We start from the raw sequence: 16,016 nt of genomic DNA on the forward strand, positions 1-16,016 counted from the left end.
CAATCCTAAGAGCACCTTTTATGCACATTTCCTTATCCAAGTTGCGATAATTTTCTACTTACAATAACTAGAATAGCTAGATAACTGACTGCTTGCTAGCTCTTGAAGCTCCATAGACAGCCTTGTTTTCCGTTTGGTGCTTTTCTACTACATCAATATGGTTTCCTGATCTGATGTTAAGCTGGATTTATGCTTCAGCTTGACGTGCAACTTGAAATTTAACTACACAGCTGTGATTGTCCAAAACGCATTTACTTTTCAATGTCTCTCGCTCACAAGCACAGAAAAATCCTCCTCCTGCCTTCTATACACCATTGACTCCAACGTCTTCTCTCTTTTCTCTGTGGCAGTGATGTCAGTAAAAGTAACTGTTGTTCATCACATATCTGCTCTTACTCCAAATTAAACTGGTACTTTACTGATCCCATAGGAAGTACGAGCCGCTCACTTCCAGTCGCCATGGTTTGAAGTAGACAAAGAAACAAACCAAACATCCCCAAAACCGATAGTCTGCAATGATGCTAACACACAGATGTGCAAGTATAAACACCGTATACAAGGCCATATATCTGTTGCAGAAATCCAAACCATGATTTAGCTCGTAATAGTCAGTGTTTGATGATTCATCCAATCACCTGCTAGTATTTTTATCAAAAGTCTTGGCTCTGTCCACATTGTTTGCATGGACGACTTCACAGATGGTTCTGTGTAACCATCTGACACATCAGGTTATAGCAGAAATATTACAATACTTTTACATGAAATTGTATTAAACACAGACAGCTGGTTTGCCTTTGTTCATAGGTCATTTTTGTAAGCCTGTGAGGCCTCCTCGGCCCTGATTAAGAGTCAAATTATGAGTAGGTGTAATTAAAAATCATTTGTAGTGACAGCACTGTGTTTTAATGGGCAACAAGCCAAAATACTGATGAAGACGCAATGTCAGTTTAACAATCTGGGAGACAATCACTCACTGAGATCATAAAAGTTCTTTTTGAATGATAAATAAGTGAAAATAAGTCCATGCAAAAGACAGATACTGGTTATTTTTTGTTGGTTGCTTGCACCTGTCTACAATTCGAATTGAAATGAATGTGATGTTATATCTTGGTCGTTTGGGTTAAGGCACTGATTTGCTTCTTCTTTTGTCCCGTCACTGGACTTGCGCATGAAATCTCAAAGCTGAGTTTGAAGATTTGAGATTGTAAGGGATGTAGAAGTTGTTATTAAACTACAGAGAGAGCTTCAACAATAGTTAAGTTATAGTGGTTCTCAATGTAATAGCATTTATATTGTCATCCTTTATCCATTTAAGTTTAACACTTAACAGTTGTAGAAAAACTAATTTGATTCTGAGGGTGTTCTTTTACCTTTGCATAAATTGACTTTATATTGCTTTTACCTAAGTGAAGAAACTAGACTACACGCTGCACTGGACCTTCCTGCACCCTCTTCATAATAATGCACGCTGTGTTTTGTGGCCTTTAAACTGCAAACTGTCTCCCGCTCGAGATGATTTCATCAGTGCAGCTGCAGGTCGAACCGTTCAGTCACCTGCTGCCTTTAAACACATACCTCCAGTCAGCAGATCCGCTGTCGTCTTTAGCACACCTGCTTGATATAAAACCACGTCAAACAAAGTCCAGCAGTGATGTAAGTTCTCGGATAAAGCAAAAGCCCGCTGCTCTGCATTCCTTCGCTCTGACACAAACCAGACTGTGTATCTCCAAGCGCTTGATGAGGTCAGGAGGGATTTATTTGAATTCCCTATCCCGTCTTCCCATTAATCAAACACCTGCCTGCAGGAGACAAGTGTAAATAGAAGCCGTTCTGTGTTCATTCTTTCAACCTTTATTCATCTAATTGTAAGAATATTAGAAACGTTTTGATGATAATTTAAACCACATTGCAGTATTTATCCACATTCTTGCTGTGTTTCCCCAGAATGACATGTTATTGCAGCTTTAATTGTTTGAATGCCAGGAACAAATCAGAGACATTATTTGAAGAATACCCCAAACTGTTTGAAAAGCTGATTGAAAGCAGTGTTTTTCAGCTTTTTCTATTGAGCTGAATACGTTTTTCACGCATGAAACATCCAGATGAGTCAGAAATTAAACACTGAAGTTCAGTCTAATCTCTGGTGAAGACAAACAGCTGGACCCAAAGGTGAAATCCATCCAGGGCTTTTTCTGTCTTTCAGGTGCCAGCTTTGAGCACTCTGTTAGCTTTTAGCAAAGTATGTCTAGACTGTAGCTGATTAGGAATAGCCTCCCTTTCAACCACCTTCATTCTGTTTGAAGGAGTATGAAGGTTGTTGATAGGATAAATACCAAGTAGTTCTAAGAAACCTAAGAGTCCTTTAGAGTCTTGAAGGTTTCAGGTCATAGGTAGGGGCTCTCATAAGATGAGAAATGTGACTCCTAGCAAGTCCACAGTGGTCTCATTTACATTTTGTGTCATCTAAAGCTGGACTCAGACTATTGGAGTTTTATAATAAGAATGCATTCAGAATATTGTGACAGATCAAGGAGCATTGAATGCACCACCTCATATCATTGCACAGGGAATGTGGTGCAAACAAAATGCAGTATGCAGTTGTAACTTCAAAATGCTTTGTAATATGAGGGGGAAAAACAAAGATAGGAAAATGTCATCATGCTCCTCTGAGCTGATTTGCTGCTAGTTACCAAGGTTTAAGGGCAGATCTAAAAAAAAAAAAAAAAAAACTCACATGGCCAGATAATTTGCACAGAATGTCGGAACGTATGTGTGCCTGTGTCAGGCTGCATCCTGCTGGGGATGGCTGCTGCCATCAAGGAGTGTCATTGCTGTGGGGTGGGGGTGTCTGGTCTGGTCTAGGTGGGTGCTACATGTCTAAGTAACATCCACATGAATGCCAGGTCCAAAAGTTTCCCAGCAGAACACTGAATTGTCACAAGATGGTCAATATTGTTCACTTCTCCTGTTAGTGGTTTTAATGTTGTGGCTGATCGATGTAAGTCAGGTGTGTTATATTTCATTCGTTGTTTTAAAGCATTTTAGCAGAATTTATGTACTCTATTTTCAAAGGAACATACAGTACTGTGGAATCGTAACACACACAGCGACTCTTTAACCGCACTTCCTTCCTCCTTTTCTTTATTTTACCAACACTTCAGAAACTCTCATAGGAAAAGTCTGTTTTCCTCTATTCAGTTTTAGACTCAATAACACTTAAGCACACATACACACACCAGCGATCCTAATGAGTAACCCAGATGTAGCCTCACCTCCCTGAGCTGTGATCCTGAACTGAAGGTGATGCAGCAAAGTGAAACCAAATGGTGCAAAACAAGCAGCCATCTGGCAGCAGTATGATCCAACATGATGTCTACCGAGATTCCAAACATGTTTATTAGTGTCCCTATTTTATTAAAGTCAACACTTATCGTTACTTAATTCTTCCTTTTTATGCATCGATATGCTTGGGTGCAGCGAGTAACATCTGGTCAGACAGCAGTTATATTGTGGATGACATTTTGGCAGTTATGGCCTGCATAGTTACTCACCACATGCTATAAAAACCTGCAGAGCATATAAAGGTATATTTGCTCATATAAGGCCTTGTTTACTTTCCTGTTTCACCACATTATTCACATGGCATCTACAGTGTGAACGCATTCAGTGGAAGGAGAATCAAGTCCAAGCCACAGCATTCCTCACCTTTCACACGAATTTAACCATCTAACGTATTTCAGTACAGTAATTATAGTTTTGGAGGTTTGATCGTGACACCTGGTTTACTCTCAAGAGATGACTATCAATGTGGTTTATTACCATAATCTCCTGAAAACCTTCTAATCCCACTAAAAGGGAGACAAGTCAGGCTTCAGAAATTACCCTGGTTCAGGAGGTACTGTGTATTTAGGTTAAATCTAGTCTCTGGAGGTTACTCATCACCGGCCTGCAGACTCTTTGTTAAACTGCCATATAAATTATCATGGCGGCATAAACACTTTCAGTATAAACATATAACTCAGCCCACACATAGACTAAAACACATAGTGTGTGAAATCTGTGCTGTGCAATTAGAACGATTAGAACTCCTCACTGTATTTTAGTGTCTGAGAATTTGTTTGAGACTAAAAGTTGGCCTTAATTCTTAAATTGGCATGGAAGAAAAGGAGAATTAGTTAAGAGGAGACATTCCTCTGTGTGAGAATAGGCGTGCGAAGATGTGTGCGCAGATGTGCATGCATGTAAGCGGACTTTTTCTTACAGCAACCTTAGGGCCTCCAGAGATATTACAAACACACGGTGCTCTACATGTGTCTGCTCCGAGGCCAGCCACAAATACTGACACAGATGACACGAGGTCACTGTATGTTGATTTTCAAGGCATCCCCAGTTCAAACACACACCTCTCTGCGTGAGCTCTGCAGATTTAAACACAGACTCTGCTTTTGGGGAGTTATTGTGATCACTATCGTCTTTACTGTCTGGACTGTAATGTTCAAGTTTAAAGACAAATTGTCAGATAGAGATGTTTGCTCTCTTTTTCAAACCCATAATTACATCCACTGAAAGTCATCCTGCACCTTCCATGTCAGTACAGTGTCACTGTAGTATTCAAACATGATAAACACTATTTTAACATACTGCACTACATCGTCCATAAGCCCTTACCTACAGTATGTGAATGTACTTATTATATCAAACTCCCCAGGTCCACAGTTAACAATCAAATCCAGGAAGCAGTATGTTGGGTGGAAACCCTCCATTGAAAGTCATTTCCTAAAATGCTTAAACGGAGCTGACTTCCAGGGAGGAAAGGAAAAAAGGGATGGAGAGCCAGAGAGTTAGAGGAATGCACAAGGGACAGTGCGTTAAATAGTGTATGTGTGTGTAAGAGAGATTGAGTGAATGAATGAGTGCGATAGTAAAGGTGAAAGCTGGCAACACAATGCATAGACGTGTTATCAGCTCCGGACAGAGAGGGTTTAAAAAGACCTTCAAACTGTTAATGTACAGTTTAAATAGGAATTATTTTTAAACACCACATGTAACCTTTTTTAAAATGGAGATATAAATCTAAATCAGACCTTCACTTTTTCTGCATTTTATTTATTTCTGAATCAGTAGCTACCTGGACTTCTCTTTCCCGTGACTCGCCCTCTCTTTTTGACCGGTTAGGAGATGGGAGAATAGGGTTAAGAGGGGTTTTTTTTTCTCCCTCCCTGCTGTGTTTTGGTCACACTCCGCAGGCAGCAGGTTTACTGCCTAATCCGATTAAAAGCTGGGGTGAAGCAGTCATCCTCTGTCAGTGAAGGAGAAAGATTAACTCTTTCATTGTTTGGGGGTCTATTTCCACTTTTATCTGTTCTCTTCGTTCCTTTTTCATTTCCTTCGGTCTTTGCGTGTGATGAAAGTGGCAGTGTAGGAGCAGAGGAATGTGAACTTCTGAGGAAAGATCAAATGATGTTTTACCCTAAACACAGAGTTGAGTAACTGTAGATAAACACCACTGCATATTTCTGCCATTTGTGAGTGTTGCGATTCTATAGTGTCGCTTTTTTTTTGTTTCTCATACTATTGCTGCTGTTGTTCTTGTTAACAGGTTACAGTGCGACTGCCAGCACAACACCTGCGGCGTGTCATGTGACCAGTGTTGCCCCGGATACAACCAGTTTCCATGGAAACCGGCCACAACCTACAGCGCTAACGAGTGTGAACGTGAGTACGACTGACACACACAAGCATATATATAAGATTTCATGCTCACACACACACAGAGTTTGATCACTGATCCCTGCAGAGGAATGTGTTTCATGTGTTGGTTCAACAGAACTTGTTGGCCTTAATTTAATGAAGCAGGACAGACACATGAGCTGCAGGGCTGCTGTCCACTTTCTTGAAACCTTTCTAGGATGCACATTTGGATTATGTTTTAGGAGAACGCTTCAGACCTTCTGGTTAAATATGCATGAATATGCTTACTGTATTTTAAATGTCTCAATTATCTCCTTCTCCATTTTAAGATATTCAGGGTACTAGCAATGCACCAATACCACTTGTTTGTACTCAGTAAAAACAATATTACAGTTCTAACATTGACATTCATTACATGTTTGCCAAATACCCTTGTTAACACACAGATAACCTGCAACTACCGGCACCTACCGATCAACTCATGTTGGTTACTTATTGTAACCCTAGTTTCTTTGAGTATATGGTTGGTGTAGTACCCTGCTGTAAAATGGTATTGGATGTGTGGTAGTATCAGAGCTGTTGTTACAAATAAAAGTGCAATCCCTTAGCTCTCTATAGCTATAGATCTCCCATTTCCTTTTTTTTTGATAATAAAAGTAGACATCAAGATTTTAAATGTGTAAATTGTCTGTTTAACCTATGCCTTTACTTATATGCTGTGCTTTGATTCTCTGTCTCTACTACTCTTTCCTGTTCAAGTGTGTAAGGGTGAACTTGTTATCAAAACTCTGGTTATATTTACATGTGAGAGCCGTCTCTTATCAAAGCCGTAGTTATATTTAACGTGGGTTCACAATGGCAAAAAGTTCACTAAAGGTCAGCACCATGCTGGCAAGCAAACCTACAGAGAGAGATGGAGGTGCATGTTTGAAGGTTGTCTTCATTATTTAACAGCTAGAGGAGGCTGAATAACAGCATTCACACTGCTGCAGGAAGTCATTCAAGATATGAGGTGACCCACTGAAAGACACGAAATAAGATATGTTAAAAGAAAAGAAGGAGCCACTGTTTTGCAAAGTAATGTAATGGAAAATCAAGATTTATCAGCTTCCACTGCTTTGAGATTGAGAATTTGTGTTTTTTCAAGGCCAAGTGTCATCTGATATAACTTCTATAGCTCCCTCTCTCTGGCTGCATATGGTCCTGTTGTTAGGCTGTGACTGAGGATAGGAGCAACATCAGATATGAGCAGTTCAATTCTGAACATGTGAGCACAATGTAGCAACATCTCTGGCATTAAAAACAACAGACGCTTTAGTTGATAATGCAGTGTGCATCTTACCAACCAATGCAGAAGTCATGTTGCACCGAAAACCCCCGATTATGAAGTTTCATGATTGAGAAGATCTTCCAGAAGATGAATAACCACACACACTAATCGATCACAAGCTGTTGAGTTAATCTGTGCTTGTTGGTTTATCACTGCACTGGTTATTTCAAGAAAGGACACACTGAAATTTTGCTCGGCTGTGAAAAAAACACTCAGCACTATCAGGGTGCAGTTGGAGCTGGAGGATAAGAAGCACTGGTTTATTCAGCTGGCACCTCTCAGGCGCTGAGAGCCAGATAAGAACACAAAGCTATCGAGGTTTCAGTGACTCTGTAGGAAGTGTAAAGGTTTGTCTGGGCTTTGAACTTCTACACTTCTTAAGTACACAGCTCTTTCTTTGATTAAGTTAAGAGATGTATGGCAGTGGATCATCTTACTCAGTGTTTACATGTAAGTTCAAGAGGACAGTCAGTTTCAGAGGAAAATTTAAACTGTGATTATTTTTTTCTTCAAACCACCTTTTAAGTAGTGCACATGCTAACCATAGCATGTACAGTATGTATGTATATAGGGGAGTGTTAATGTTAAAGCCTGCAATGTTAAAGCAACCAAAGCCCGATAAGAGATTTGACCACGCTGTAATCAGACATGAAATGAGCCTTTTATTACTCATGAAATAACTCCAAAAGCCCCTGCAGGAAATATTGTAGTCTCTGTGGTTCTATTAATCACAGCTTCTCTCTTTTTGATTTGTTTGGAAACAAACATGTGATTTGTGATCCTCGGCAGTGTGTAGTCGCCCACATTAAATGAACACCTGCCAGAGGAAACAGAGCAGCAGTTACGTTTGAAGTGACTTCACAGAGCTGACTGAGATTAATGTGTGAAGTGGTTTCAGGTACCACTACTACCACTCAATTAAACTGCTCTTCTGATTAGTAACTGCTGACTAAGTCTGGGTGTCTTTCCCTCTCTGATTTTCTTTCTTTCTTGTTTCCTCTCTTTCTTCTCCTGCTTCTTATCTCCTCGCCAGAGGCTGTTTTTACCTTCCAGGTGAATCTTGACACTTTCTTGCGGACATTTGTCCAACTGTGCATTTGTGTTTTTTACACAAGCTCGTAAACTTGGTCTGTTGTCACTCCTTAAATTAAACTTTAATTTAGTTTGAGTAATTTTAGTCTGTAATTGTTTCAACATGTGTTTTCCATTTTGCGTTTCAGCTTGTAACTGTCACCGTCATTCATTTGACTGTTACTACGACCCAGAGGTCGATGAGAAGAGAGGAAGCGTCGACATCCATGGTCACCACAGAGGAGGGGGCGTCTGTCTGAACTGTCAAGTAATAGACATTCATAAAATTTTTAAAGCAATGCATGAGAGTATTTGGTTGCAGCCATGGTGAGGTAAAGGTAATGGAATTTGTTTTCCCTCTTAGCATCACACCACCGGAGTTAACTGTGAGCGCTGCATCCCCACCTACTACAGGTCACCTGACCACGCCATCGACTCCCTGCTGGCCTGCTCACGTTAGTTGCAACTGACTACTAATCATAAATAATGAAACATTTCTTGTTTACAGTAACAAGTCAAGTGTTAAACTAATGGATCCATTATCCATACATTCCTCCTTCCCTTTCTCTTGCAGCCTGTGACTGTCAGTCAGAGTTTACAGATGGTACCTGCGAGGATCTGACCGGCCGTTGTTTCTGCAAACCAAACTACACTGGGGACAACTGTGACTCCTGTGCCAGCGGCTTTATCGACTTTCCTGGGTGTTACCGTGAGTTACAACAATCAAAACGCCTCAAACGCTGCCTGGTTTCTAAGTCAGTGTCTAGATAAAACACTAGGACTGTCTACAAATAATGAATGTACATTAAAATCAAACCCACTTAGAAAGCATCTTAAATTATTTGGTTTCTGATCTCTGTCTCTCTCCATCAGCTATCCCTACCAACAACAACGGTGAAGCCAAACCAGCTGGAGAGATTATCAGTAAGTCTTCTTCAGTTTCTGCTAAAGGACGAAACATTAAATTAGGGTTTTTACACATCTGAAAAGAATCAACAGTGGTATGATATAGGGCTACAACAAACAATTATTTTTTTTCAGTTAGTCAATTAATATATCAATTATTTTTGTGAGCAGGCCAAGTATACTTGTGGATACAAGGAATTTGGTCTCTGTATTTATCCCATCCGTGAATTAGTGAACACACAAAGCACACAGTGAGGTGAAGCACACACTAACCCGGAGCAGTGAGCTGCCATGCTACAGCGGCACTCGGGGAGCAGTGAGGGGTTAGGTGCCTTGCTCGAGGGCACTTCAGCTGCTTTCTACCGGTCGGGGGTTCGAACCGGCAACCCTCCGGTCACAAGCCCAAGGCGCTAACCAGTAGGCCACGGCTGCCCCACCTTAGGTTAAGTCACCATTAACTTTAAGTGTAAAAGTAAAAGTAAGATTTAACTTCATTCTTCATTATTTAGTTTTAAACTTCACAATCAACGTAATCAATGATGTTGCATTGTTGCAGTTCAACTACAGGATGGAGGAAAAGGACATGGATGACACACAAAACTTGCTGAATGCAAAGAAAAGGCAACAACAAAACTGTACTTGTATTAATACAATAACAGAATGATTAATAACTGTGGTAGCGGTGACAGTCTTGTCTGAATCATTACAAAGTATTTAAGTTCATAGAAAGGGTGAGACATTCCAAAGACAAATTCATTGCTGAGGTGAGCAAAGAGGTCAGTCCTGCTGATAAAAACCCTCAAATCTAATCGAAAAGTGAAACAAATAAAAACAGTGGACTCTAAGAAACAAACTGAGGACTGACCTTGACTCCTAATTGTGTATTGGATGTGAATTTTCCCATGTCCTCCTCTCACCTGCTCAGCTGTTGATGTGTTCGCTGTGAGTCAAATGTCTTTGGGAGTTTTGGGAGAAAGAAAAAAAATGTTGTGGTGTGAACTGAATCTGAGCGTAATGTGATAAGATGGCTGTCCAAAGTAGTCCGACCTCATGGATACTTGATGGTTTATTCCACATAACCATTTGCCTCCCTAATGATAGCTTTGTTTCTGATTAATATAATTTGATGAAAGGAACATTATAGAAGGACTGCAACTAATAATTCTATTCATCATGACATGTTCTCTCTCCAGACTGTGAGTGCAGTGCAGCAGGTACAGTGGACAACTCGTGCAGGCCGGACCCTCGAACCCGAACCTGCATCTGTAAACCAGGTTTCACAGGTGACCACTGTGACACCTGCGCTCCAGGTTTCTACGGACTCAACTGTCAGGGTGAGAATTTTAAGCAAAGTGATAATATTAGGGTTATTTTCATTTCAGTTAATCTGCACATCATTTTCCAGATCAAGTTTGGTCTATAAAGCATCAGATTACAGTTAAATAAAAACATATCAAGTGCACAAGGTTACATTGGAATACATCATGTCTTGTCAGTCCAGCCATCCTCGTTCCATCCATCCTTTATTGTTACTTTTTCAAAGTCGGGTTGCTCTTGCCAAAGGCTGAGCATGGTATTCCAGATGCTCCTCTCCCTAGTAACATTTTCTAATTCCTCATGAGGACTCCCAAGGCATTCCCAGACGAGATGAAATGTATAACCCTTGCAGCAAATTATGGGTCTACCCCAGGGTCTCCTCCCAGCTGGCCATGCACAGTAAAACTCCAAATAGAGGCGTCCAGGAGGCATCCTCACCAGAAGGCCGCACCACCTTTACTGGCCGTTTCAACGTCCACCCAAAGATTTTAGGACTGAAAGCTCTAAAGGGGGGGAAGCTTTCTACAATGGATTTTGTTTCATGATATTATTTACTATAATCTTAAAAACATGTAATTGTGAATGTTCAAGTGGTGATCCCCCAAAGCCATCAGATTACCAACATTTATTTTGGTGCTGAGTTTTATAGGTTGTTTTCCATTTGTTCTACACGTGCACACTCAGACAAAAATACAAACACACAAACAGAGCCAGGAATTCCAGACCCTTTATTTATCGCTTTGTTTATTTAGTTTACCACCCAGGAGTAACCTCCCACAAACACACACACACACACACACACCCCTGAGTAAATAGCATTCCACCAAGCTGTGTCAATCACTGTTTCATTATTTACACCCTGGTCAGTGAGGCCGCAACACACAAACACAAACACAGTCATCTTTAAAATACTTGGACTAAATTGAATTCCCTAACAAACAGTATTTACCAAGTGTCTGTGTCGGTGCTGTTGTGTTTGTCTAACTCTGTTGTGTATGTGTGTGTCTGTGCAGCCTGTCAGTGTTCAGGTCCAGGCTGTCTGGATGGGTCATGTGACCTTGTGACCGGGAACAGTGTGTGTCGGAGCGGTTTCCAGGGTTACCAGTGCGATCAGTGTGCTCCTGGTTACTTCAACTACCCGCTCTGCCAGCGTGAGTCACTTTTCTATGTTTACGTGGACGCTAGCACTTCACTAACAATCAGAATAAAAACGCCACGTGTAAGTCAAAAAATGTCTGCCTTACAACTATAATAAGACAGGATAGGACAAGACAAGACAATCCTTTATTTATCCCGTTAAATATAATAGAAATTGTACAAATATATGCAAAATAGATCAATATAAGTTGTCTATCTGACACTGAAAGAGGTTGTACTTCCTGTAGTCAGTTCTCCATAAGGATCCATTTTTAATTATAATAATATATCAATGAAATAATTAGTTTTTATTTAAGTGATTTAAGGACAAAATCCACAGTCCTTTAAAAATATATTAACCCGTTTACCTGAGGCTTCACCAGTCTGTGTCAGTCTAAACACAGTTAGCTTAGCGTACCAAGTAGCCTAGCAAAGTTCAAAAATACATCTACCAACACCTCTAAGGCTCAGTAATCTCTATGCTGCATATTGTTTATTTAATCATCTCACAAACATTAAAGTAATAATGGCAGTTTGTGGTTTTAGAGGATGCTAATCTGCTAAATGTCTTTCTTGGCAAACAGACATGGAGCACAGCAGCCTCCTGAAGTCTTTTCGTGTCTGTACAGAGATCAAAAGCAAACCTGCCGGTCTGCAGTCGACAGGGATGCTGCACATATTCACTAATTGTTTTTAGCTGCAGTGATTTGTACATTGAGGTTACAACGGTACCTCGATGAGGAAGCAAATACATTTCAGACATCCAGATACGGGCAGCATGCTAATGCTAGGTGTAGAGAGGACAGCTGTTTCTTAAAAAAAATATCAAGACTAGTTAGGAAAACAGACAATTCTCTACGGTACTATAATGACTGTAAAATGTCCTCTAAGCATATGAGTACACTGTATGTTTTGATATATGTGAACACCATCAATTAAATCAAGTTAATAACTGGATGAATACTTTTGGTGGTCTCTCTGCAGTGTGCGGTTGCAGCACAGTCGGCTCCTTGCCTGAAGTCTGCGATGCGTCTGGCCGGTGTCTGTGCAAACCGGAGTTTCAGGGTCCTCGATGTGAACAGTGCAGATCTGGGTTCCACTCCTACCCCAACTGTCAAGGTGCGCATGCACATACTGAAGAGATAGTTTGATCAAACGCGCCTGTTACTGCTCATCCCCCCGTACTGTAATGAAAAGAGAGAAACTGATATCCTGTCACACGGAGAGACACACATGGAAACACTTAACTTTATGCACCTTCTTATGGAGTGTTACACTGCCTCGTTAAATTTTATGATTCTTTATTGGGGTTCAAGATTTTCAGTGCAAAATCAAAACCGTGATATTGTTAAAGGGGAAGGATACTTCTTCATTCCAAAGTATGGTATAAGTGTGAATCTGTGAGCTGAGATGGAACAGTTAATCCACTTGCTTTCACATCTGGAAGTAAAAAAAAGTCACATATTTTCATTTAAATGCTTGGCCAATTTTGAGTAATAAAACAAAATTATTCCAAACACACCATGATCATGTTTTCTGGACAGTCTGCCAGCAGTATAGTATACTGCAGACGAAATTGTTATTTTAAAAAAAACTTCAGCAACTTTTAGTCACCCCTATTGCTCCTTGAGTGAGGTGAGTATTGGGTTGTTAACAGACCCTAGTCATGTGAGTTTCAGGACGGTACCACCAACATATGTTCCAAATAAAAAACTACACTCTCCACAGCTGTTTCATAACTGAAAACTCTACTTGGTTCAAGAAAGCGCAAAACAAGTTGACTAAGCACAAAGCCAATATGCAATGCAAATATCATGATATTTGAATAAAGTTAACCATTAAAATGTGAGGAATCTTTAGGATGAACCATTAATCCTAAACTGAATATCAGACTCAGTTCTACTTATACTGACAAATAACCTACATGTGTTGGTCAGAGGTTTACTTTACACTTTACATATAATTTTGGGTCTATGATTTCTGTGTGTGCAGCTTGACGGAACACCACAGCGTTGCGAGTTTTCTTCTTATTGCTGTCAGTTTTCCCAACTATTTGTTTTCTTATTTTTATGAATAACCTGAAGCTTATAATTCACAAGTTGCTCTGTTTTTGTAAGTTGAGTTGCTTTTTGTTTTCTCAGTGTGCGCCTGCGATCCTCGCACCTCATTGGACACCAGCTGCACCGCGTCTGGTCACTGCCACTGCCGGCCCAATTACAGCGGCGCGTCATGTGACCAGTGTGCGTCCGGTTACTATGGCTACCCCAGCTGCACTCGTAAGTCGCACAACCTTAATAATGCTTCAGCCTCCTGTTGGGCTCTGTTTCATAAAAGTGCCTTTTGGTGGTAAAAGATATGTTATTAGGGAAGCTCGTTTAATTTGACATCACGCTTATTGGCAGGTATCAATATATTAATGAGTACAGCAGTAAATACATGATGTGTTCTTGCAGCCTGCCAGTGTTCTTCAGAAGGCTCCCGCTACACCAACTGCGACCAGGTGACGGGACAGTGTGTGTGTCTGCCCAGTGTGGTGGGACTGAAGTGTGACAGCTGTGCACACGGCTCCTACGGTTTCCCCAACTGCCAAGGTAATCACACAAACGCAGGGTAAACACAGGCCGAGTTTGTGTGCATGCTTGACATTATGAAAGTGAGACGCCACAGCTGCAGTTAACGCCACCTAAAGGTAATCACACAGGACACACAACAGAGAGGTTGAGGCAGAGATAACGTGGTAAATGGTAAACATATGGATATTTTATCACTTTATAAATATGGATTGGAAGGTCAGAACGCTACTTAACGGGCTTAGCTGAGTAACATGGACAATCAGAATCAAAATGGCTTTATTGTAGAGAATCTTGCATAACTGTTTACATGGAGGCAAAATAAAATAAAATGATCTCAAAATATATATGTGCTTCCATTCCCCAAAACATCAACCAGAACAGAGCTTTTTTTTCCTGCTGTCAAGCATGAGCTCACAGAAATCTAACAAATGACGGTGTTTTTTTCCCCCAACTTCATTGACAAGAGAGAAATGATTAAGTGTTAACATGGTTATTAGGAGCTGATATTTTCCTACTGAACAGATTATCAAAGGTTTCAGATTCAAGATTCCTTCTCATCAGTACAGTCTGGTCTGACTGAAGTGGTTGCAGACATTTTTATTCTGATCATCAGTAGCATCATAGTAATTGTCCAAACTTTGACAGTATCAGTAAAAATGATTCACTGGTACCAGTGGTTCATTTCTTACAGGGTTAATGCAGTCAGACATAGTGACTCTTCACACTTTAAATCTGATTTTACTGTCCAGCAGTTATCCAAAACACACAGACTGGAAATGTTGCCTACCATAAATATTAAGACATTGATAAAGATCCTACCTTATCTTATACATGGTATCTGTAGCAAGACACAACAACAGATTTACTTTAGGAGACTGAGGTCATTTAGAGGAAACATGCAGACTCATTTTCTCTAATCCAGACTGTCTTCATTATAGAGTCAGTGTGTGGCACAGTTCTTTCTCTGTTCAGCCTAAAGCTGGACTGACTAGAGCGCTGGATTTAGCGTCTGACTGTATATTATATTATCAGACTATCTTTTATTTTATTTCAAGAACTGTCTTTTTCCAGTTGGAAAACTTAAGTTGTTCAGATTTAACTTTTTTTTCTCACCTGAACTGCAGCAAAACGTTTCTTAATCCTTACATTTGAAGACAGATAGCAATATGAGGAAATGCTCCATGACAAACCAAACTGCTGCTAGCTAGCTTAGCAACACACAGGCGTCAACAACCAGAGAAATATATTCTGAAATGTTAAATATCAATCCACATCAGTCCTAAAGAGTAATGGTACTATGTTTGCCCATACTCTCACAGTCACATGTCCACCATATAACCACATGGTTTTTGTTTTTCTTTGTCATTCATAGCTGGTACCTGTCACCCTGCTGGCTCTGTTCCGTACACAGTACCGCCACCGGTGGTAAGTCTTGTCTTTCTGTATTATTTTTCATGTTTTAGTAGATTCAATTTTGTGTAAGTTTCAATAGGTGCAAAACATAAGCTTTTCAAAGTAAAAGTTGAGTTGAAAGCAGGGACATTAATGCAGAATAAATCCTGATAAACTAAAATTTGATCAGTCTAAATCAAAGCAGATTTGACATCAATTTCAGTACAATGGCTTTTCTGCCTTCCAGTCTTGCATAATTGCTTTATGTTCTACATGGAGTTAAAATAAATTCAGTGTTGTGATGTTCATGAAAATACACTGTAACTTCCAGTCAAGTGGATTTCATGAATGTCGGTCATATTTATTTTGATGCAGCAGCAGAAACATCTTCTTGGCTCATTTTCCTGTCTATCATTGATTTAGGGCCAGTGTGAGTGTCGTCGTCACGTCGAGGGCCCGGCCTGTGACCAGTGTAAACCTTTGTACTGGAACCTCTCACCTGACACTCCTGATGGATGCTCCAGTGAGATACACATACCCAGTCATACACCTCACATGTGTCCCACTGACTTGAAAGCAGTAATTTGAACTAAAGCGTG

The 16,016-nt window shown here is 40.3% G+C and overlaps 1 protein-coding gene across 2 annotated transcripts in view; it reads left to right on the forward strand.

The window, feature by feature from the left end:
- lama5 (laminin, alpha 5) overlaps positions 1-16,016 on the forward strand; it is a 91,639-nt gene that overhangs the window by 39,478 nt on the left and 36,145 nt on the right. For both annotated transcript variants that reach the window (XM_084552539.1, XM_084552540.1), the window contains exons 7-18: positions 5,600-5,715; positions 8,242-8,360; positions 8,457-8,547; positions 8,667-8,801; positions 8,966-9,016; positions 10,192-10,332; positions 11,329-11,466; positions 12,437-12,571; positions 13,594-13,728; positions 13,906-14,043; positions 15,398-15,450; positions 15,841-15,940. In XM_084552539.1, the coding sequence (XP_084408665.1) occupies positions 5,600-5,715; positions 8,242-8,360; positions 8,457-8,547; positions 8,667-8,801; positions 8,966-9,016; positions 10,192-10,332; positions 11,329-11,466; positions 12,437-12,571; positions 13,594-13,728; positions 13,906-14,043; positions 15,398-15,450; positions 15,841-15,940 (1,352 nt within the window). The remainder of the gene's footprint in view (positions 1-5,599; positions 5,716-8,241; positions 8,361-8,456; positions 8,548-8,666; positions 8,802-8,965; positions 9,017-10,191; positions 10,333-11,328; positions 11,467-12,436; positions 12,572-13,593; positions 13,729-13,905; positions 14,044-15,397; positions 15,451-15,840; positions 15,941-16,016) is intronic.

This window comes from Chelon labrosus (genome assembly GCF_963514085.1).
Source record: "Chelon labrosus genome assembly, chromosome: 10".
NCBI classification, from domain to species: domain Eukaryota; kingdom Metazoa; phylum Chordata; class Actinopteri; order Mugiliformes; family Mugilidae; genus Chelon; species Chelon labrosus.